Source organism: Magnolia sinica, chromosome 2 (genome assembly GCF_029962835.1).
Source record: "Magnolia sinica isolate HGM2019 chromosome 2, MsV1, whole genome shotgun sequence".
NCBI classification, from domain to species: Eukaryota; Viridiplantae; Streptophyta; class Magnoliopsida; order Magnoliales; family Magnoliaceae; genus Magnolia; species Magnolia sinica.
The window spans coordinates 113,157,340-113,182,113 of NC_080574.1; the positions used below are offsets into that span (position 1 = coordinate 113,157,340).

The window sequence follows — 24,774 nt, forward strand, 5'->3', positions numbered from 1 at the left end:
TCAGATTGATCATAAACTCTGATGGTCCATAGAAACAAGGAAATGTAGGGAGGAGACATCTACACTTGACTCTCAACCAGTGCCCATATGAGTTGAGGAAAGAGACTAATGTTTATTACAACCATCCATCGAGAGCAGACAACGGGTCTGGACGGCCTGGATTCCGTATAGACAACACGTTGGACCACCATTCAGACCAAGGGTGGGAATTCCCTCTTAACTTGTCCCTTGTTCTGTTACCCACTAATGTTTCCGTTCGTGCCAAGTTTTTATCTATGGAAGTAAAGTAACACGAATCATTGGATGGACGGATTAGATTTCATATATATATCACGTAGGATCCACTTCTTACCAGTGGGACCGCAGCTTACGGTGGTCCCGGTACCACTGGTGCACCCCCATCAATATATAGTATACCCCAGTCTTCTCCTTACATCAACTCCCCCCCTCCCCCTCTGTCTCCAACCATGGCGAAGGCAACAACGTCTATGTGGTCCGCACCGATCTCCTCCTTCCTCCTACCCCGCGGGGACACCCTTTTATACTACCTCGCCCTAATGTCCATCGTCTCCCTCCTCTCCCAACACCTCTACCGCTGCTCTGCTCTTTCCCCTCACTTCGAAGGCTTTGAAGCCGACGAAGACGAAGAAGAAAATCCCTCCGATCCTTCCTTAATTACCGATCTACCCCTCCCCCCTCCCACTCTCACCCAATCCCACTTTGAAGAGACCGACCACGGCCCGCCTTTGAAATCCCAGCCGTCCGATCCTCCCTCCCCAAAACCTTCTTCGTCTGCGCCGTCCTTCGAGTATTGGGATGAAGATGAATTTGAAGGCCTCCCTGTAGTCACTGATCCGGTCCCGTCCGAATTTCCCTCCGCCGATCCGACGCCTGCCTCATCTCAGCCGTCCGATCCTATCTCGCCGTCGAAACCGCCAGCCCCCCGCTCTTACACCATTGAGATTGTGTCCGTCTCCTTCCTCATCGCTTTCATCCTTAACTACTTCACCGGGAAGCGTGAGAATGAGAACATTGCGCTGGCGTGGGCCGCGAAGTTCGCGACCAAGGATACGATCTTTGAGAAGAATTTCAGCCTTTTGGGCACCGGCGATGGGAACGACACCCCACTGCTGCTGAAAGAAGGACAGGATGTGTTCAAGTTCTATGCAAGCGGGCGGCGCTTCTGCCAGGGCCTGCTTGCTACGATGGAGCTCAAGTGCAGGCACGATCTGATCGCGAGGATCTATAATCTGATCGTCCCAAGCAAAGATTTGATCACGTTTGAGGTCTACATGAACGAGGACAGCATGGATCAGGTGGTTTTTGCATTGGCGAGGAAGAAGGCTGCGAAAGCGATGCAGAAGGAGGTGAGGGATCTTCAGCGGTATGCGAATTTGGTGTCGGTGCCTGCAGGCCGAAAGTGGGTCGCAGAGGATCTGGCAGTGGTGGCAGAATCGAAGGAAGTAGCAGGGGATCTTGTCACAGAGGCTGTGCTCGAACAGGTGTGAATCATTTGAATGAGCTTGATCTAGTTATTTTCTTTTTTTTTTCTTTTTCTATTTTGACTTTTTTTTTTTCCCTTCAACTGGATCATTTAGTTTTCTTTACTGCATATGGTTTCATCAATACTGATTCTGGAGTTATAAAAATATCATTAGTTCTGTGGAGTGCTGTGATGTTTTGGCTGCCGAAGATCCTGATTTGAGTAATAGCAGTTACTCTTAGGGCTCGTTTGGGAGCATGTGAATGGAAGTAAATGGGAAATGGATTTGGAGGAATTGGGAGTAAATGGCTTACACAGTTGTGTTTGGATGGGAGTAAATGAAATGCACTTGAAATCAAAAAATTCTGTTTGGATGGGAGTAAATGGGAGGAATTGGAATGCATTTGAATTTTTTTAATATATTCACAAGAATATGTGTGATATCCCAAATCAGCTTTAATATCCCAACGTAGTATGCATTTGCGATATTCAATAGAATGATTGTAATGAGCCCATTGAAATATATAGCAAAAAATGAGGAAATTTCGAGCCTTGGGTAGGCCACAAACATAAGGATTACAAACAAGCGACTTGCCAACGTTTTAAACCATCCTTTGGACGGTTTGGATCATTCTTTTGTTGTGATTTTAGTGATGTAGCCGATATTTGGATGATTTTGGAGTATCATTAGTGTGGCATGTGTATGGTGGACATGTGCATAGCGGCATCTTTGTTTACACGTGCAATTCTCCAATGGAGCTCAAAAAGGCATTTCACCCCATTTACTTCCAAATCCTTCTTGTAGAGAGGATTTCATTTGCATGCACATTTACTCTCATTTCATTTCATTTACTTGCATTTACTCCTATCCAAACACACCTTAAATACCATTTACCTCCATTTACTCCCATCCAAACAACCCTTGAACTATTTTGGATAGTTTTTGAATATGGCACATGGCTTCGATTAGGGGCCATTTGGATGGGAGTAAATGGAGATAAATGGGGAAAATTGGCAGTAAATGGAGGTAAATGGAATTTGAGGTGTATTTGGATGAGAGTAAATGCATGGAAATGAAATGAAATGGGAGTAAATGGGCATGTAAATGAAATCTTATCTCTGAGAGAGGATTTGGAAGTAAATGGGGGCGATATGCCCCTTTTGAGCTGCCTTTGAGAGTCGCATGAGTAAACAAAAGTGCCATTACGCACATGTCCGCCATACATGTGGTACATTGACGATACTTCAAAACAATCCAATTATCGGCTGCATCACTAATATCACACGAATAGAATGATCCAAACTGTCCAAAGGTTGACCGTCTAAATGGATGGTTAAAAAATGTTGGCAAGTTGCTTGTTTGTGATCCTTACATTTGTGGCCCACATGAGGCTTGGAATTTCCTCATTTTTTGCTAAAGTATATATTCTAATGGGCTTATTACAATCATTCCGTTAAATATCACTTATGTACACTAATTGGAGATATTAAAGCTTGGGATATCACATATGTTCTTATGAATGTATTGAAAAATTCCAATGCATTCCAATTCCTCCCATGTACTTCATCCAAGCAGAATATTTGGATTTGAAATGCATTTCATTTACTTCCATCCAAACACATATGAGCAAGCCATTTACTCCCAATTCATTTACCTCCAATTCCATTTCCCATTTACCTACATTAAGCTTCCAAACGAGTCCTTAGAGGAAATATGTAATGGTTGGCTGAGTGAAATGACTTTTTCCTTTCTCTTTCTTTCTTTCTTCTTCTTCATCTTTATTATTTATTATTTTTGCTTGTCTTGCAACATTATAGGTAGAGCACACTTTTTAAAATTTTTTATTTTTTGGTTGTCTAGAATGTTTATCTAGTGGGCCTTTAATGAGTGTTGCATTGCTCATTTGTGCAACATATATGGTACCTGTTCCTACAAGCTTTTGGTACTAGTGGGCTATACCTCAATCGGTTCGAATTGTTTTGGGCTTGGCATGGAAGCCCAATTGATGCGGAACACATGATTTAATGCTAGCATGTAACATGAAGATTATGTAAGAGTCCATAAAGTAATTCAATTAACAAAAAATGCTAACCCACCAAGTAATTAAGAGTAAACAATAGGAAATAAAATTGAATTTATGCTAAGAAATCACATAAATCAATTAAAACTAGGCCCGATGGAAGGATGAAGCTTCTAATTTAGCATAGGGTTGTCCGTACGATCCTGGAAGTTGAAGATTTTGGAATTAGGGTTTTTAGAAATTGGGGAAAGTAGGAAATTGGAGATCTATGGTTTAAGGTAGGGTTATGAATGGGGAATCAAGGGGTTTTGATGTGGGAAGCAAGGGGAAATCAAATGATTGACTGGTTGTCCGTACGGTCAGCCTAGGGGGCTCGCACGTGTGTGTCGTTGGCTAGTGTTTTTTGGGTTCTCAATGGTTGATTTCGATGAAAAGTTGAAGAAAAATATGATTTGGATGGTCTTGGATAGGAAGTGAAGAAGAGAGATGAAGTTTTTGGGAAAATACCTTTTTTGGATAGAAATGAAGAGAGAAGGAAGATGATAGATGGAAGCCTCGCACCTCCGTTGAATGGGGAATGGAATCACACCACATCCAAGCTTCAAATCACATGAAGTATTCTTCAAATCACATAAAGAAGATAACACAAATTTTTTTCCCTCCAAAATAATGGCATTAGGGCTTCATACACCCATCTTTTTCTTTTATAGTTTCAGAAAAGACTTCTTACAAAAAGATGCTCCCAGATAAGATTCTTAACATAAAGATGCTTAATAAATTAAAAGTTGTTCCTAACTCTCTAATGTCAATACAAATATAAGCTAAACTAAAAATAATGAAGCATGTAAATAATCTAAATAACTAAACAATTTCGTGGCCCATGGGGTCCACTATCAAGATGTCCGACGATGATGATCTAACGGTCCGATCATTGTGTCCGCCAAGGTCCTATATGCAGCCCACGTGCATCTTCCTAGTGTAGGGTCTTAAAAGACGCATGAACTTGCATGTGGGGTTTTCAACGTGGCTAGGAATGTAAATTGGGCCATGTGGACCCCATGTAACAGTCGTCTAGCCATAAGGAGATTGACTTAGCCTTCCTTTGGTATGGTGCTCTGATGTTCTCATCACCAACTCCTTGGGCTACTGACATAGCATCTCGTCTTGCTAACACTCCTATGGAATACTTGGAGAGAGTGCGAAAATCAATGCTTTCGCAATAAATGTTGATTGTGGGAAGAGATAGTGCGGTAGTCGTCCATGAGAGAGGTAGTAGAATGGGTATTTAGGATGTCAGGGACTCCAATGTAAATGTTTATGAAATGTCTTCTATGTTTGGGTTGTGGTTCTAGGCTGTAATCTGATTTGTTTTTTAGGATATATTCTTTGTTGCTTTGATATTTGTCATGGCAACTAATCAATAAAAACAATCACTATTATCCTTAAAAAAAGGATCTAGAAAATGATATTGTCAAGGTATTCCATAATGGCAATGGAGGGCCACACAATTGTTACGTTATGGGTTGTAACGACCATTATGGCCCTTGTAATGGCCATTGTGACCATGTAACGATTGATTATTTTGTTTTTTTTAAAGAAAAAAATTTGCAAAGATATCTGAAAAATTCTAAAAAAATGAGAGGTTTCCAAATGTATATTCTTTTATAGTTTTGAACATGTTTATGATGGCATAGTGGACCATTCTTTGGTAAGAATGTTGTCTCAGGCTGCTTGATGTTTTATTAACCAGAGAGGCTTAAACAACCTTCGAAATTCATATTTCTAAAGATCTAATATCATATCAGTGATTCAATATTAATAAGATTACATTTGACATGAATCTAATGATGAGATAATTATATAGTCATTTTACCACAAACAATCACAGTATAACTGATTTAGGACCACTCGAATGCCCTCATGATGGCCCAAAATTCATGCAACCTATGGAACGTACCCCACTAATGTGTATCCTTAACCATTAGAACCATTTTCTTCAAGAAATTTGAGGTAAAAATTTAAAATTAAATTAGGATGAATAGTGTCGGGCTGATTTAAGAACACTCGAATGCCTCCGTGGCCCGAAATTCATGTAGTATGTGGAACTCATCACACTAATGCTTATCCCTAACCATTTGACACCATTTCCTTCAAGAAATTGGAGGAAAAAAAATTAAAAATTAAATTTGGATGAATGGTATCAGGTCGATTTGGGACCACTTGAATGCCCCCAAAACGACCTGAAATTCATGCAATATGTGAAAATCAGTCCACCAATGAATATCCCTAACTATTTGACACCATCTCTCAAGAGATTTGAGATAAAAATACAACTAAATTCGGATGAATAGCCTCGGGCCGATTTGGGACTCAACCCAAACCAGGCCAAAATTAATGCAATCTATGGGATTCATCTTGCTAATGCATATCTCTAAGCATTTGACATCATTCCCCCCAAGAAATTTGAGAAAAAAAAAATTTTGAAAAAAAAAATTTGACCTTATATTCATTCAAAAAATGATCTAAAATTACAAAAAATACCAAAAAAAGAAAAGAAAGAAAAAGAGATGAAAAATGCTGATTTAGTGCATGAATGATCTAAACTCCATGCATGTATTTGAACGATCTACACTATGTATTTTACATAAAATAAAAAATTGCTGGAAATTATATAAAAACCAACAAAAATAAAAAAGTTGAAGAATTATACAGACATGGTCAAATCGAACATGAATTTAGCAAAATTTGGTCTACTTAGTAATATAATGTTGAATTAATAATCCAAAGACACGAGTTCGATTCCCCTCCTCGTGCTTTACCTGATGCACGTGGTTTGCGGGTGATTGCGTGCATCCACAGAGATTAGTCTTGCCTTAATAAGGGGTGGGGACACGTTGTCATCATAAAAAAAAATCTTTCAAAAAAAGTTGAATTAATAAATTTATAGATTTTAAAATTTTTTTCCCTAAATTTGGCCCCGGATCTTTAACATTGAAAACTGCTTAAATATTTAAGGATTGCACAAATCTAGTTGAAAAAGGGTTAAAAATAGTCTCGAGAATCAAAGATATCAAAAAGTGGAGGAGAAATGACAAAAAATGGTGAAAATAGCCCATGGGGGCTTATATGGTGGGTCATTTGGATCATAACGGACTATTACAGGGCCGTTACGGTCCGATTTTTTCGGAACGGGTTGTTACAACCTCATAATGTGTAACGGCTCGAATCATTATCATTATGTAACGGCTGTTATGTAACCATTTTGAACACCTTGGTTGCCAGTTGATTAAAGCTTTGTGCTCTTCACATTTTGTGAATACCATTTTTCAATACCTTGATTGTCAGTTGATTAGGGCCTTTTGCTTTTCACAAAATGGAGATTGGTTGATATATCCATCTTAATTATGGAAATGATTGTCTTCCATTCTTTATATGCTTCTCCTTGCACAATTCAACTTTGAATTTTATCTAATCACGTGTCTTGTCAATACTTAAACACATTATTCCCATGTACTTAGCTCTTAAGCCCAATTCCACATTACTTTTTCTCTTTCTACAAGTGTCACGTCTCTTTTTTGAGGAGACAACAAAATTTTATTGGAAAAATGTGAAAGAAATACAAAGAGGATGATAAGGCATCATCTTGACAATACGAAGGTGAAGAAACCAATAAGAACCTGAGAATAAGTCATTAGCCTTATTTGCAAAGAACTTGAGCAATGTATCCTACTTTATTGCTAGCCTTCTTGCTTTCCAAAAGACAATCCTTGTTGAGTTGGACTTATCTTGAGACCTCCAATTGTTACGTTCAAACGTATTTTCCACAAATTGGTGAGGATTAGCTGGCTTAAGGAAGATCTCCTTCATGCCAATCATGTTGTGCCATAACTCTCCAATCGAGCATGGCATAACCCATTTTACTTGAACCTCCAATGCGAAGGGGCAGTGCATGAATAACTGGTCCTCCGACTTTGCTTCTCTTTGACATAAGATACACCCATTTAGAATGATCATGTTCCTTCTTCTCAGGTCATTGATTGTAAGCAGTGTTCCTGGTGTTGCCAATATTATTAATAATATTGGTGATATTATTGGCATCATTGGATCAACGATACATGTATTGTAGGTAAAATAAAATTTGTAAAATGTCATTTGATAATCCATACTATATATAGTGTGAGCATCTTTTGGAAAAATTTGCCCCCTCAATTAGTTTCATAGGGCAAAAAACTTTAAATTTTCAAAGGACATGGGAAGACATTTTATATGAAATCATGGGTATTTTGGGAATTGGAAAATGTGGTTGTTGTTCGGCGTAAATTCACATTTCACCCACAAAAAGATTGCGGTGGTTAGAGTTTTTTTGCATCTTTTCAATTCCCTAATGCAATTAGACCGTAGAACTTCTCTTTGCATGTAGCTTGCACGAAGCATAGTAGCAGGGAGACTGCAACAAAAGCTCTATGGGGGCCCATTGTGATATTTGTGTGAAATCGATGTCGTTTGTTGTGTTGGCTCATATGTTAGGATATGAGCCCAAAATGGAGGCATATCTAAAGCGTGGTGCGCCACAACATACGAAAAAGTGGAGATGGGTTGCCCATTGTTGAAACCATTTGTGCCTTCTCTCTTCTCTCTACATGTAGCTTGCACCTTTGCTACAATTTCTCCTATATTGTATCATTGATATCATGTGATATTATTGACAATATCAGTGTTAATATCTGTAGAATCCAACAAAAAGTACTTGTAAAACCCAATTTATTTGAACTTTTTTGTGGGATCTTTCCCAGGGATGTTTTAAATTAGTGCATTATGTGTGTTGAATTATTGCATTATTTCTTAAAAATTAGTGCATTAGCGTCATATTTCTACATTAAATATTTTTATCTGATAGTGTAATACAATGGAAACCTATTATGTGCAATTATTTTTGTATATTTTGAGTTCTAAGTGTGTAATCATGGTTTTTAACATTTGTTGAGCTATCACTAGAAAATTCCACCATTTTCTAATGTTTCCATCAGACGGATATCTTAGATGGTATTTGTGATATTATCGAAGATATCATTACATATTTCTATATCCCAAGTCATTGATACATGTAATGATACTGATACTCTGAACACTGATTGCAAGCACCTCGTTCTTACCAATTAACCAAGAAAAGGGCAGGACAAAGATGCCCGAAGGTACCACCTAATGTGATGAATAGGACCCTGAATCCTAGAAGAGAGAGAACTAGTAATGGATAAATGGAACGATTTAACCAAAAACCGTCCTAAATTATCACAATTCCAAAGTCACTTGTCCTCTCTTATGAAAATCTTTTACGTTAATAGTCATTCCTTCTTGCATCAAAACTCAAAACTAAAAACAAAACAAAAAATGATGCTTATTTCCTTTTTGTTTCACTCCCGTACCTTCTCTTGCCTCTATTTATTTATTTATTTTTTAAGTATTGCCTTCACGTCTTCCCTCTATTTCCTGTCTTTGCTGCTTTTGTGGCTTGATAAGGGTTGTCAGGAGAAGTTGTAAAATTTATCTTATTAACCGCCAATAGGTGGGATGAAGTCTCTTGGTGTATGTTCTTTGCAGATGAAGTGGTGCTGGTTGATGAGACCAGGGAGGGATAAACCACTAAATCAGAGGTTTTGGTCTAAGGCTCTAGTGTTTTGTTAGAACCAAGACTGTATTTAACTGTAACTTTAGTAGGTTTAGAGGGAATAGTAATAGGGGTGAGGCTTTAGTTAACACTGATAGCTAGGTGGATCCTCAAAGTGATTTTTTTCCGCCCCCATTAACTTGGCTCCACCATTCAAAAGCATAGAGAGATCAATGAGGATGTTTTCATTAAAAGTTATTAGTAGTGGAGGTACGTATGGATTGTTGAATGATTGTTGTTTGATAATGAAACTCAGGCCGTGTTTGCAAACATTAAAATTATTGAAAATCAAGTCAGTTCCATGGATATGGGGTTTTCTACTATCTATATTGTAAAAAGTAGTTGTGAAAATTGATCTTCATTATTACGCTTTTCCTCAGAATATGAGGAAATTAATTTCTTCTAAAAAAGCTAATCCATGGGCATTTCCATAACTATATGAGAAGCCTCTCGCTGTTGACCATTGACATTTTAACATTTTCATTGAAATAAACCAATGAAACAAACAATGTATATTGACAATTGACCTTTCAATATTTCTATTATTTTCCACGTTGACCAATTTCTAGGGGTTGTTTATATTCGTGTTTAGGATTCTTCTTGCCTGAACACCCCTTTAAATAAAACAATATTGATAAAAAAGATTGCTGTGAATGCCATCTCGAGTCATGTCCCACTTCCTCTAAGGTCGTGTTTGGTTTCCAATTTCCGGTTTAATTCAAAGTAAATGGGCCATAGTTATCTTTTCAGGGTGTTTGTTTAAGAGAGAATTATGACACAAAACGAGTCAAATACAAATGTACAGGAAATTGTAATCATTACATTTTTACATACCAAAAGGCCCATTTTTATAGTGATACCCCTGTAAAACAAACAATGGTATAATGTAATCATTGTAGTCAACTGTAAGTGATGTCCCCACATAATTATAGGGGTAAGTAATCATTACCCATTTCCAGCCAATTATCGTAGTAATGGGAAAACCGAAAGGAAGCGAAACTGAATAAGATCCAGATCCCAAATCACTACAATGCCACATGATGCCCTCTCCACATAAAATGTAGAGAGGCCTAATTGCACTTCTTACCTCCCTTTTTGGTTTAAACTATACTTGTTTCGATCTTCTAAATTTTAATTTCCTAAAAAGATACCAGATTAGGTGTGCGACTTGAGCACATTATTTTAACTTGGGACCTTTGGTACATGAAGTGGAGGAAATGTTAAATGGTGGGAGATTTTTCACTGACAAACTGCTCAAGAAAATTTGTCCATAGTTGGTAAAAAGAGATAAGAATGTTTAGCATCCACAAGTGGTAATTGCCGACTGTGGCACAAGGACGGTGATAAAATGTGGCAAGGAGAGGCTAGTGATTTGGGGGATGTCATGGGGACAAAGCCACATAAATGGAAGTATTGCATCGACACTTCAGGAAGTGGATGTAGATGAGTCGGATTGAGTGTATAGGGGAAGGGTGCATGAGGTAAGGGGGAGGCAACAATGGGCTTTTGAGACTTTGATCTAGGTGGGTAAAGCAGTTGGAGCGTCTTTTGGGAAGAAAGAAGACAATCTCAAGCTCTATTTTGTTTTTTTTTTTTTTTTTGGTTAGCTTGTTAGTACACCCCCACTGTCAGTTGACGCGTAACTGTTAGCCACCCCCACTCGGGATCGATACCAAGACCTCAAGTGTTGAAACGAGGTATCTTTCACTCAGTCTACCACTCTCAAGCTCTATTTAATTTCCTCGAAGAAAGGGAGAAGTAGAATATTAATTTGGTGCAAAATTATACAAGAAGAAACCAAGGAGGTATTTCAATATGAAGAACCAAAACACGGATATGGAAAACTTGTTGGAAAGTGGATAACGTGGAAAATTACGGAAATATTGAAGGTCAATGGTCAATATATATTGTTTATCTTGCACAGTTAATTTTAATGGAAATGTTGAAAAGTCAATGATCAACTACAAGAGGTGTTTCTCATTATTGTGGAAATGCCTATGGATTGACTTTTTTGGGAAGAAACCAATTCACTCATTTTTCGTGGAAAAGCATAATAATGATAGTCAATTTCCATAGCTGCTTTTTACAATACAAACATTAAAAAAGCTCTATATCTGTTGAAATTGATTTTATTGCCAACTTTCCGAATAGCCCTTAAGAGGAAATCGTAAATTGATGAGTCTTAATTCATCAGTCAACTACGATAATGGGGGAAGATTAGTCATGCTCATCTCCTAGGAGTGAGTTTCGAAATTAAATAAGAAAATGAGGTAGAGGTAATCAGTCGTTTTCAAGAATGAATCTTCTCACATGGAATGTTAGGTGGATGGACTATCTAGTGAAGGATCACAAATATGCAAGATTCGTAAGGTTGAGGAGGTGCAAATGGGGGGTTGAATGAAAAATGAGGGAAAGGTAATCAGTAGGTTTCAAGAATAAATCTTCTCACATCGAATGCCAAGTGGACATACTATCTTGTGAAGAGATCACAAATACGTGGGATTTGTACAGTTGAGAAGGAGGAGATGCAAATCGTTATTCCATTCTTGTAGACAAAATGCATTAGGTAAATATCTCAACCTTTTGATATGTTTCCCCCCATTTTTATTGTGGGCGCAATAGTTCGAACTGGTTTTGCTGGATTCTATTTGGGCATTAGGAGGCATAGTAGTGGATTGGAGAGCGGATGCAGTTTGTAAATTGGATGAGCTTGTGGGGCAATTTATAGTTTCTATTCTCTTATAAGAAATTAACATGAGCTTCATGTGGAAATTTATAGTAGTTTATGGGCCGTGTATCCAAAGCCAACATGGTTGACTTTCTATGGGAGTTGAATAGCTTTAGGAATAAATGGGGGTGAACCTTGGCACATGAGTGTAGATTTCAATGTGATTAGATTTTCTCATGGGAGGAGAGGTGGATGTAGAACCTCCCTTGGGTATGAACGAGTTTTCAGACTGGGTGGATAGTCATAGGCTAGTTGCCCTTTGTGGGGTTTGCCATTTTAGCTGGACTAACAATGAAGACCATTTCTTGGGGGTGATCTAAGTGGCTATCTCTAGGCCTACCTCAGGCTATTTATCTTGTTATTTTAGAAACAAATTGTGTATTGTGGGGAGCGATACCATTTTGGTTCGACTTGATGTAGCTTGAAGAGGAAGTTTTTGTTGTAAAAGTGAAGGATTGGTGGGCCGCTCTATTCATGTGGAAGAGTGGGCCAGTCATAGATTGACTATGAAACCGAAGAAACCAAAAGGTTTCATCAAGGAGTAGAAAAAGATCATTTTGGTACACCGAAACCGTTAAAGCCTTGATTCCATCGAAGATCCAATCCTTGATGTTAAGGAAGAAATCTCCGTGTCAAAAATGAAGGATAAATTCAAAAGAGTTGCATTAAAGCTAGAACGTAATAAGAAAATGAGAGAGGAGATCAAGTGGCAGTAGAGATCAATGGTAGTGTGGCTAAAGGAAGGGGATGCAAATATTTATTTTTTATTTTTACGACATGGCTAATGCGAGAAGGTGAATTCACCACTTGGTGTTGTTGGGAGAAGGAAGGAGGAGAAGTAGTGGATATGATATATTGTCATGGACTTCTTATAATGCTCCTATCTATCAATGGCTGGAATAGTCTCTCTCTCTTTTTTTTTTTAATTTTATTTTAAAGAGGGGGGGGGGGGGGGTGAGCGCGATCAATTTGGCTAAAAAAATATGTTTATCACTCACATACTAAACATATTGATGTGCATCACCATTTTATCCGACAGGTACTTAAGGAAGAAGGCGCGACTCTATAGAAAATTCACACAAGCATGAATCTGGCTGACATGCTCACTAAGGTGGTTCCCACAGAGAAGTTCAAGTTCTATACAACTTCTCTGGGCTTGGCGAAGGCGTAAAAAAGAAAACGGAGTATGCACGAGAAATGATGGTGGAGCTATGATGCAAGGCAAAATTAGAGAGATGAGGAAAAGGAGCTATGAAGAATCAATGTTGAAGACATAGAGATTGTTGTTGATGTCTCAAATCTGTAAACAACATGGTCTGTTGATGCCATCGATGGACCACTCGATGCCATCGGGAAAATCCGGAAAATCCATGTTTTATCGCTGGAATGTTTTGGTGTTTTCTCGATGCCATCGAAGGTGTTCGATGCCATTGCCAGATCGCCGATGCCATCTAAGTCCCATTGAAGGTGCCATCGAGCGAGTGCGCAAAATTGCGTAAGTGCGGGATTTGTTTTCTATTCCGATTGTGATATATACGATTTTATGCTATATATATCAGGTGTAATCGGAATTTGGGTAGAAAGAGTGGCATTCTAGGTTTTCTAAATTCGTTCCTAAGGGTTTTAAGGGCATAACTTGGCTTGTGAGGAAGATTTGAGGCTTGTTCGAATTGGTAATCTCTATCTCTTGTAATTTTCTGCTTTCATAGTGCATTACTGTCGCTTTGTGTTGTGGTTTTTTCCCGCAAGGGTTTTTCCATGTAAAATTCGGTTTGTTTGTGTTTGAACTTGGTTGTGCGATTTGAGTACTTTGCTTGATTCATCTGTGTGTGCTTCTGTGGTTCCCCAACAATATACCACTACAAAATCAAGGATAGCTTTCTCCATCTCATTTCTTCTCGCAAAATCATGTCCTCCATGCAACCTCTCATATCCTTTACTTTCTTTTCCTATATGATATTTTAGATCTCCTCCTACAAATATCATGCAACCTCTCATATCCTTTACTTTCTTTTCCTATATGATATTTTATATCTCCTCCTACAAATATCCTTTCTCCATTCGGAATTTCTTGCATTAGTCCATTCATATCCTCTCAGAATTGTCTGTTGATTCCTACCTTTTACCCTAGCTTGCGGTGCATGTGCACTAAATCTCCTCTCCGAATACAAGTTTTATTAATAAAATCCTATTACTTACTCTTTTAACTTCTATAGGTGCAATGTAATAGACTATTACATTGGTTGATTACAATCAAGTGTTATCTAATAATCTATTACATAGGTTGATTACAATCAATGAGTTGTGTATGGATTGTTGACCTTATTTATTTTTATCCATTCATTTTAAGCCGGAAATCAGATGCTTACAATTCTTTGAAGACTGATCCTTCATGGTGGGGCCACCAGATGAAATGTTTGGATCACGGAAAGGCGGGCCTTGGCTGCTCAGAACGCTGTAAAAACACTGCTAGTTCATGTCAAGTACTGTATGTTTCCTTGGGGACAGTCCATTTGAACCCTGTAGTCAAAGGTCTCAAGGACATGAAGCATAAATCACACACCACAATGAAGTCAAAAGTTGTACCCAGAGCAACTTTTTCTCAAGAATATCATTGGATAATACACCATGTAATTGATGAACAACATCCATGATAGTTTAGTCACACCAAGATAATTGTCCTACATTGTGTACACTCAAGAGGTTTATCATAATCAAATTTATCCTGTCCTGAATTGCAAACCCATTTTGATTGCTTAAGTAACCTTTTTGACCCACATCATGTCATGGTTTGTCTGATTTCATTCTCACTTATTGCATGACCAAGGCAACTGTGTATTGGCGGGGTGACTTTCTCATTATGATTTTGTAACATATTTTTGATCTATGTTTTGAACATGTTTTTATATCATTTACCATAAAATTTGGGTACGGCTGAGCGACATCTACATGGATCCCATACTGATGGCAATGTTGTCTCATACCTGACAAAGGTGCACCAAGGGATTCGAAGGATCCATGCATCATAGGTACCATCTCACACATTTGTGCATAATGAACGGCCATGACAATCATAATTAAGTATGCTACAGGAGGAGCCCATTCAATGATATATGGGATAAGGGGGACCATTCATGTAAAATAGATCAAAGGCCACAAAAATAAATAAATCTAGCAATCATGTCAGTGGGTCTAAGCTTGTCTCGGTTCAGTAATTTCAAGCAAAACAAGGTTTTAGAACATTACAGCGCTTTGGCATGTTCTACAGAAAAGGATTGTCAATTTGTAAATACAGAGAAAGATATGAGTGTGGAGATGCACTGCATTAGGAATGTAGTAAGTCCTTGTGTCACTGATGGATTATGCTGATGTTGCTCAGCCTCGACCATGAGTCACCATCGCTGAATATCTGTGGTTTTTACCTGTGTTTTCCACGACATTTCAGGGAAGGGAAGCAGGCAGACATAAGGATTGCCTCTCTTTTCTTCTTCTTGTCCTTTGTTGCCCTTGTCCTGTTTCACTCTTTTCTTTCAAATCTAGGGTGCTGAGTCATATAGGTGTGGATATCCTGGGGAGGAAACATGATTTCTTTATTAGTTGATACGGGGCAGTAAAGGTCAAAGAAAGTGGAATCATATGATTCTTGACCCAAGATAAGCATAGTTTCTGTGGGTTTGAGTCTCTAAAAGTGGAGCCCATGGTTCAGTCATCTAGACTATTGATTTATTGTTCTCCTTTTTGCCTGGATGATGCCCCAAAAATCTCCTAGGGTGGAAGAGCTTAGCCATCATCCCATACTTTCATGTTTTTGTATAGCTGTTTTAATTCCATAACTTTCTATTTGCAGTCCACCAAGGAAAGGGTTAGGATTATTCCATCGATGAGATATTTGAGACATGGGCTGTCTACTGTTGTCCCATCAGGTCAACGGTCTGGATCTCCAAACCATGGGCCACAGTTGTATAAATCAAGGACCAGAGGGTTCTACACATCCCAGGTCGAGGATCATATAATTATGGCCAGTGTTCGAAATATCGGTATCGCGTTACATATCGCACCCTTGGGATACAGATATATATCGGTTATCGCATGGGATATATCGGTTGTATCACATAATGTATTGATATTTTTGGAAACATGGGGAAACATTGGAAATTAGTTGAAATTTTCAATGAAATTTCAGCGATTGTTAAAAAAGACATCAATAGACGCTTACAAATCAAAACATTACAAAAAAAAAGAAGTGCACATAATAGGTTTTCTTTGTATGGGGTCCTAATCTATGTGTTGTCTAACTAAATTGATGTAAGTGTATTCAAAGTTTATTCATATAATTTATAAATGTAAGAAAGATGTGTGGAAATACAAACAATACATTCAAAAGCAAAAGAAGAATCACTAGATCAGGTTACATGCATGTTTGATTTCATGTTTGGACATAAAGATTGCAACCGATTGTTTAAAAAGACATCAATAGACGCTTACAAATCAAAACATTACAAAAAAAAAAAAAAAAAGTGCACATAATAGGTTTTCTTTGTATGGGGTCCTAATCTCTGTGTTGTCTAACTAAATTGATGTAAGTGTATTCAAAGTTTATTCATATAATTTATAAATGTAAGAAAGATGTGTGGAAATACAAACAATACATTCAAAAGCAAAAGAAGAATCACCAGATCAGGTTACATACATGTTTGATTTCATGTTTGGACATAAAGATTGCAACCGATTTGAGATAAATTGAGAAAATTTTTAATTTTTTCAATTTTCCACAACTCGGTCCTTCTCCAAATCTCAAAATCGAAGCTCCCAATCCGTGATTTTTTTATGTAAAACATGAAAAATCATGGATTTGGAACAATTTGACACTAATTTAACATAATTTACTGGAAAAAAAAATAATCGGAAAAAAAAAAATGTTCACCGGATCGAACATGTGGGATATGTCCCACTAATTATGCGTTTCGCATTGCACATGTGGGATATATCGGCCGATATTGTCGATATTTAAAACACTGATTATGGCAAAGGTTGATCCATGAACCTTTCTGTTAGAAGGAATTATTGGATCCTTGACCTGAGGCTTTGCATAGTGCACGGGTTCAATTCTGGCAAGTGTGGCCCATGGTTCAGTAGTCTAGACTGTTGGTCTGCTGTGTCCAAGTATGGATGGATTGCGTCCCACTCCCACAAATATCATTGATAGGATGGTCCTAAGCTTTTGATTTGTGGCCTGCAGGTAGATGATTAAGAAGAGATATGGAGCTACAGTCATTATACTGAAAACGTCCCAATATTAAAAGTCCACGATCATCCAATCCTTGAGTTTTTTTTGTCACACGGTTGATCCACATCAGGATGCAACCGACCAGCAGTCTGGATTACTGAACCATTGGTGCCACTTGTCAGAACTGAAGACTCGAGTATACTCTGAAGCCTTTGGTAGAAGATCCTAATGTTCCTCTTAGAGGAGGCTTTTGGTTGTAGATTTTGTGGGAGAGAAAACATGGATGACTCATGTTACAGAGAACTAGGATTCACTACACGGGGTAAATATGATTGCTTTGTTTGATTATAGATGAACAGGCACGGATCAAGAACGGAATGATATGTATAGCCTTCCCATAGGAGGGGCATTGCCTCATTGCCCATACATACTGGCGATTCACAGGTTCCGTGACTTGGGTGTGAAGTTGAAAGCTTTTCGCAAAGATGCTGATCCACATGCACGTGTAATGAGCAATTCAGTACAAGTAAATCAAGAAAATGATGAAAGGAAAAATTGAATAAAAAGAGGAGAGAAGGGGTGTTTAGTCACTAATAAAAGACAACAAGACAAGAAAAAAGGAGTACATGGAAGAAGAACAAAAGATCTATGGTGCCTTAAGTGGCAACTTCTGTCAGAAGTGTGTCTCCTAGTGTGTGTGGTGCATGTCTTGGCTACAAAAGATTATACCTTAGGCAAAGGGAAGTGTTGAATTTTTTTCTTTCGGCTTCAGTATTCTGCTCGAGGACCACCTTGCATACTGGTTCAGAATTTTGGTTTGTTCCTAGTATGTTATATTTACCCAGATCCATAGCTCAACTGGCAGACTGAGTGGAGATACCTCGTTTCAACACTAGAGGTCTTGGTATTGATCCCTAGTGGGGGTGGCTAACATGGAGTGTGTGTACTGACATGGGTGTGTACTAACAAGCTAACACACACACAAAAAAAAAAAAAAAAAAAAATTACCCTGCTTTTGCTTTTTATGCCACCTTTCTAGATTTAAGTACTCACCCAACTTTCCAATGGCTTGGCTGTGGATGTGGCAGCTTTGCTAAATTGGATGCTACTGTGAGTTGCATGTATGAAGATATCATAAGCACTTCCTTTTTCCCTTCAATATTAACATGGTTTTCTTCCCAGTTTGTGGAACTTATTTTTATTTTATTATTTATTCTTTTTTCACGTAGTTTTCTTCCCAGTTTGTGAATCTTAATTTTTTTTTTCTTTTTTCTTCTCTCTTGAAGTAAATCGTTTTTGGCATCAATTGATTCTGCAATAACTATGAATTGCTTCACTACACTACACTCTTGAGGCCATTTATTTCAGTAAGGCATATATATTGCTGGGTGAATTCAATTTGGATCTGGTCAGGCCACCGTCTTAAGTCCGGATATCCAACTTGTCCAGGCAAAACAGTAAGTGAAAACTGCAAAAGAAGCTCCATTTTGAACTTTGCTTAACCTTCAGATGCAGGTGGTGCGCTCCCTCCTTTCTCCAAAAAAAAAAAGAAAAAAAAAAAGAAGAAGAAAAAAAAAAGCTTCACATGAATGTCCTTAAAAACCGTACTTTTGCTCAAAAACTTTATTTGTGAAAAATCAGCCAACTTTACTAGCATTGTAATGTTTACCAGCAGCTAAAGGGAGAAGTCAGAAAATGAAGCATGCAAACACTTCCACCAAGGTTGTGTCAAAATACGCAAATCTTTAGGGCCTCTTGGGATGCCGACTCCAAAATGGGATTTTTATTTTATTTTTTTCTTTTCTTTTCCAGTGGAAACACATGTTTTTTCTGGGGCTAGCTAGCTATATTCTCTCTGCTGCTGGTTCTCTGAAGCAATTATCTGTTGCTCTTCAAGGATGTGATTTCAGTGAATTACATAACATAGCTTATGATCTAAATTCGGTCTTGTCTAGGTGTTTGGCGACAAAGCATTTGAGAAGTACGGGAAGTGGTTCATTTCATTGCATTTCTCCGATCAACACTCTGGCTCTTACCGGAAGGTGCTGATGTTCAAGTTTGCTCTACCCGATGCAAACAACATGGCTGACCTGACGAGATTGGTGGCCCTTGTACCCTATTATATTGATCTAATTGGGCGATACAAACTCAGCCCACAGGTGGGTCCTGGGCCTGTAAACACATAATCCAATTGCAGGCTGCTCGGTGTCAGTTCGACTCATTTGTTGATTTGCTCTGATTCATATGTTGCAGGCCCGCTCCAAGACAGAAGCAGCTAGATCGAAGGCAGCCCAGGAGGCATATAAAGAACTACAGTTTGCTAGGCAAGAAGCATTGCAGAAGAAGAAGGCAGAGAGGAGGAAGACGATGGAGGAGGCCGAGGCGAAGCTCAGCGCTGAGGCTATTCGAAAGAAGGAAGAGAGAGAGCGCGCCAGGCAGATGAAGAAGGCCGGTCCCAAAGTGAAGATGACTCGTGCCCACTAGATCTAGACCAGTTGCATTTTCCTGTAAGCTTCTGACCTTTCTGTTTTAGAGCCCAGTTTCCTTGGGTCCTATATGTCATCTTCCTAGCCAAAGTTTGATTAACAGTGTTCCATTAGGCCCCACAAGCTGTACCTTATTCTTCTCTTTAAATAGTTGAATCTTTGACGTCAGGACATATATCTACTGTTCTGAAATTCATTTTTGGGCGCTTGTCGTCAATCATGGAAGATCCTTGCCCGCGAGTCACAAATCACATTCATCCAGATTGTTTTGCTGCATGGGCAGCCTATGTGGCTACTTGGTCAGATGATCTGAGTGGTCTGTCTGGTGGCAACCATGGTGGATGAGCTGTGGTCCAAAACTGCAACCATCAGATCCATTTTTCCAGTTGAATATGGAGAGTCTGACCATTTAATCTGAAGGCTCCACCAGCTGGATGGTCAGTATCACATGTTTTGGACCATTGAACATCCATGGTATACTGCCCAATGGATCTATGGTTGGGATCATCTGAGCAAGCAGCCATGCGTGCCCCGTAAAGGGATGCATGTTGGGTTAACCTGAGCCAATTCAGGTTTCATGGTCATTAAGAAAATAATCTCTTTTGACTTTTTTTACCCTTGAGCTAACTTTAGCCACTATTGACTTACATAGGGTATTATGTTGCCTGCCGCTACTTGGATGACTCGGATACTTGGATGATGTCTCCACATATACTTCTACCAAGCTGGGGCTTTACACAAATATTCAATTTATAAGGGACTTTTGGGTAAAAATAGGATGACTTGGATACTTGGATGATGTCTCCACATATACTTCTACCAAGCTGGGGCTTTACACAAATATTCAATTTATAAGGGACTTTTGGGTGCACAGCCCAACATATTTTTTGTTTTTTATTTTATTTTATTTTTTATTTTAAAAATTTTTTTGGGTGAATTTCCCTATTTAACTTTCAAATTACTATGTTTATCCTGTGGCATGCTGGTTCTCCGCCTGTGAATGTTTGAATGTCTCAATTGGACTTTGGAGGTGGGGAAATGGTGCTGCAACCATCGGTAAGTTCACATGGGTGGCGGGACCCATGGCTGCTTTTGTGAACAAAACAAAATGTGTGCAGGCACATGTAGGGTTGAGTGCAATGGATTTTAGGGGCACCTCGTCAAATCTTCTTTAAGTCTTTTATTTATTATTATTATTATTATTATTATTTATTTTTTCATCTTTCCAGTGCTACAAAAGATATGTTAAGATTCCATGGGTTCAGGTCTTGAGTTCTCAGGTGACAACATTCTTAGAATCCCCATTCCCAATTAAAGGGCTGATGAAATTGTTGAAGAAAATCCTCAAATTCTCAGCCATTGGAAAAATAAAAATCTTATTCCCCGTACATTGATTGAAAGCTAGTCTTTTATGCCCTGTTTGGTACGTATCAAAGATCTTGATCTCTAACACATGATCACTGTTAAGACGAACTCCTCATGTATGATAGAATAATATCTTTAAGATAAATGATCTAGTGCCACTAGTCGCGTTGGAAATTTTAATTCAACCATCTGAACTGGCCATTAGGTTGGGAGCACGTTTGATAGGATCCCATGCAAAAATCACTCATCAATGGATTGGTTTGTCTGTATTTTTACTATTGAAAAAAACGAAAAAAGAAAAAGAAGGCAGCTGTCTCCCTTTCACAACTCTGGCTAATTCGGTTGTGACAGTCCCGTGTCACAAGGCAACCCTTGTACACACCAATACGCGTGCTACTATCACACATGTGTCAAAGGTCCAACCCGTCTGTCAGTTGCATCCCACCTTGTAGATGGTCTGACCCAAAGTTTAAGCTGGTCGGCTAATCAGGTGGCCTAAAATGCATGAAAATAGATGAATGCGTAATATGATTGGGAGAGATTATTTTCACCGGTCAAGTATCCTTCACTTTGGCATACCTAAGCTTGAATTTTCAAACTGAAACATCTTGGGCTAGATCTTGTGATAGTGCACCACCATTTTCAGATGTTTGGTGACTCATCCTCCTCGCATGTGGTACTCATGTATGACCTTCTAGACCATTCAAATTGTGGGGCACATTGGATTGGTCATCTCTAAAATCACACTGATCAGAACATCCTAGCCATCTAATTGATGACTATCAAACCCGTGCTTGAAACTAAGATAGTGAGCAATCTCAATTCCAAGGACAAATTCAGATAGAAATTCTGCATTTATTTATTTATTTATTTTTGTTGCTGCTGGATTTAAGCGTGTACGTTGTTGTATCTTTGAGATAGTTACACCCCTTGGTGTGAACAAGTGCAAGAGGCTCTCGATGCATTATCCCAATGATATAATGCCCAGCAAATGGATCTCTATGCATTATCCCAATGATATAATGCCCAGTAAATGGATCTCTATAGCGTGCATAGACTGTGTAAATTCAAGTGCTAATACCACACTAACACTTCATTCCTCATGCCCAAAATGAAAAGAAAAACCGCAGGAAACAATAAGATCTCCAGAGAGGGGAGATTTTTTTTGTTTCCATAATTCATATATGTATTATCTTAAATTTAGTTATATTTACTGTCTTAAGAATGTAACATATAAAATAAAAGGCTTTCTCCATAATACTAGAAGACAAATAAAACTTAGCAACATTGCATTTACAAACAATCTAAGAATGTAACGTATAAAATAAAAGGTTTTTCTCATTTTGTTGAGTTGAATAGAGAATAATATTTTGAAAGATTAATTTGGAAAAAATATTAAAGTCATTCAAAGTGTATTCACCACATTATTATTTTGAACGATTTTGATTTTTTTATATATTTAATTAATTTTTTACTTCAATTTTGAAAATTATGAATTAAAAGTGCTTCGTTCTTAGATTTTAATAGGTACATATATGCATGTTTAGAATAATCATCAATGAAGGTAATAAAATATTTATTATATTCACTTGTAAGAATTTGAGATCACATGTCTACGTGAATTAATGCAAGTAATTTAGAATTTCTTTTGATACAATTTTTTTTTTTTTTTTTTTGGATTGAAAACATTATTTACACTTTTTGAATTAGTTATTTTTTAAAGTTTACAAGAATACCATAATCAAGCATAATTGTAATCAATTTAGCATCATATGTCATAGTCTACCATCCCACAACGAGATAGTGCACACCATGGAAGAAAAGACGACGATGCTTTGTTTGATTTTACATTCAATTTGAATAAGCATAATCTTTACCAACAAATGAGACATTCTTGATTATTATGACTTGATTTGCTTTAGACTTGCTTCGTTCAAAAGATAATTCGAAATAAGATTCTTGTGCATGTTTGGAATGTGAAGGACATTTATTAAGATAATGGTTTTTGAATATTAATTCAACCATTTTAAGTCCAACTATCACTACGTGAAAACGGGCAAAAAAAGACGAGAAAATTCGATGGCATTTGCCATCAAATGCAGTTTTAGTTATTCGATGGAAAATGCTATCGAATTTTTGAAATTAGGTATAAACAAATCGGTGAGAGAGCTGCCCTAACCCTCTCGCACCCCCTCCTTTCGTGCTCTCTCTCTCTCTATCTCTATCTCTCTCTCTCTCTCTCTCTCACACACACACACACACACACACTCTCTCTCTCTCTCTCTCTCTCTCTCTCTCTCTCTCTCTCTCTCTCAAGCGTCCAAAATCCATCTTTCTCCCCCCTCTAGAGCTGGGCACGGGACGACTCGACTCATCTAACTCATTTAGACCCAACTCGATCTGAACTGAGTTGGTGATTTGATAAAAAACGAGTAGACTTCGTCCAATCTTAACTTAAACCAAGTTGAGTTTGGGTCACCCAGTAACTCGACTCGACTCGAAATCTAACTCGGTATTGACTCAACTCGACTCAAAATCCAACTCGGTATTGACTCAACTCGATTTGAAACTCGAGTCGCACACATGTGTATAAAACTTAGATACGACGTTTCAGATCTAAGATGCCATGTAGCTGATGGAGAGTGCAATTTTGGCAACTGCACCTAAGTTTTGAGTTGTGATTTCAACTCATGGATACCTGTTACACCCGACCTGACTGAGTGTCGCCTCGACCCGACTTGGTACTTGTGACTGGGTCAAACTCGGTTCGGATTAGTCTAGGCCAGACCCAGATCGGGTTAGGCATGGTGGACTCAGTATCAAGTTGGGTCAAGTTCGGATCAGGTCTATTTTAAAATTTATAATGCCCTGAAAATCGGGGGTTGAGCAAAGCTCTACTCCCGAGTTCCAATGCATCACTTATGCAACATAGATAATAATGATTAAATGTTTTCCATATTAGTGCATTTAAACATGAGTGTGATTATACTAAAACAACATATCATACTTCAGAGTTAATGTAATTTGGCAAGCGGAAGACTGAAATATATACATTTAATTATAAAAACGTTTCACAAATTTCAGAGTATGAGTATGGAACCAGGCTAAATATATACATGCGTTGTTTCTAACCATATAAAATGTAGAAAGTAAATGTGTTTAACTAAACAAGTATCCCAGTAGTCCCTCCGCATCGGTATGAGATCTACATAGATCCGACCGATAGTTGAACGTAGGAGAATCCTTCCTCCTTGCCTACGAAGTCCAACTCTGCTGTATAGACCTCACCATCACCTGCATCTAAACCAGAGTCTGGCTGGTGTTTTAAAATACCGTCCCAGGTGAGAATGAGTAGCTAATTCAGTGAAACTATAAACCAAAGGTTAACATGTTATCAATTTAGTCAAGCAGTAATGATAAAGCAATACAACAATCATGTCTTAAGTACTCTTGTTAATGCAGGGATGATATGCTATAATGATGCATGTCCTCGCCTCTACTCCCTTTGCGACATCATCTCACGATTGCGGCATCCACCCCTTCCTCTATGCTCAACTCCAACCCTAAAGGCATATGCAAATGTGATGCATGTACATGATTAGCCAAGTTCTTAATTAAACTTATTCATACAGAAGGTTTGGGAAGCTAAGATACCTCCCTTTGTATTATTTACCCAAACATTGATCCATCTAGGGTCGTCAATCCTAGTTAATCACATACGATAGGCAAATTCACGAGTTTACACTGTACGTTGCTACGGGAAGCTCGTCACCTTAGCGTAAGCTTAATTCACACTCGA

General features: G+C 38.2%; 1 protein-coding gene across 1 annotated transcript; it reads left to right on the plus strand.

The window, feature by feature from the left end:
* The first annotated feature begins 432 nt into the window (after window positions 1-432).
* On the plus strand, window positions 433-19,785 carry LOC131237409 (uncharacterized protein At5g49945-like). Its single transcript, XM_058235146.1, has 3 exons — window positions 433-1,502; window positions 19,080-19,283; window positions 19,378-19,785. The coding sequence occupies exons 1-3, from the start codon at window positions 468-470 to the stop codon at window positions 19,606-19,608; spliced, it is 1,470 nt and encodes a 489-aa protein (XP_058091129.1). The 5' UTR covers window positions 433-467; the 3' UTR covers window positions 19,609-19,785.
* Window positions 19,786-24,774: the final 4,989 nt, after the last annotated feature.

Bases quoted from the DNA above. Each gene is read 5' to 3' on its own strand.
- LOC131237409 (XM_058235146.1), top strand. From the start codon at position 468: ATGGCGAAGGCAACAACGTCTATGTGGTCCGCACCGATCTCCTCCTTC. The intron at 1,503-19,079 runs GTGTGAATCATT...GGTCTTGTCTAG, and splicing joins CAGAGGCTGTGCTCGAACAG to GTGTTTGGCGACAAAGCATT. The intron at 19,284-19,377 runs GTGGGTCCTGGG...CATATGTTGCAG, and splicing joins GATACAAACTCAGCCCACAG to GCCCGCTCCAAGACAGAAGC.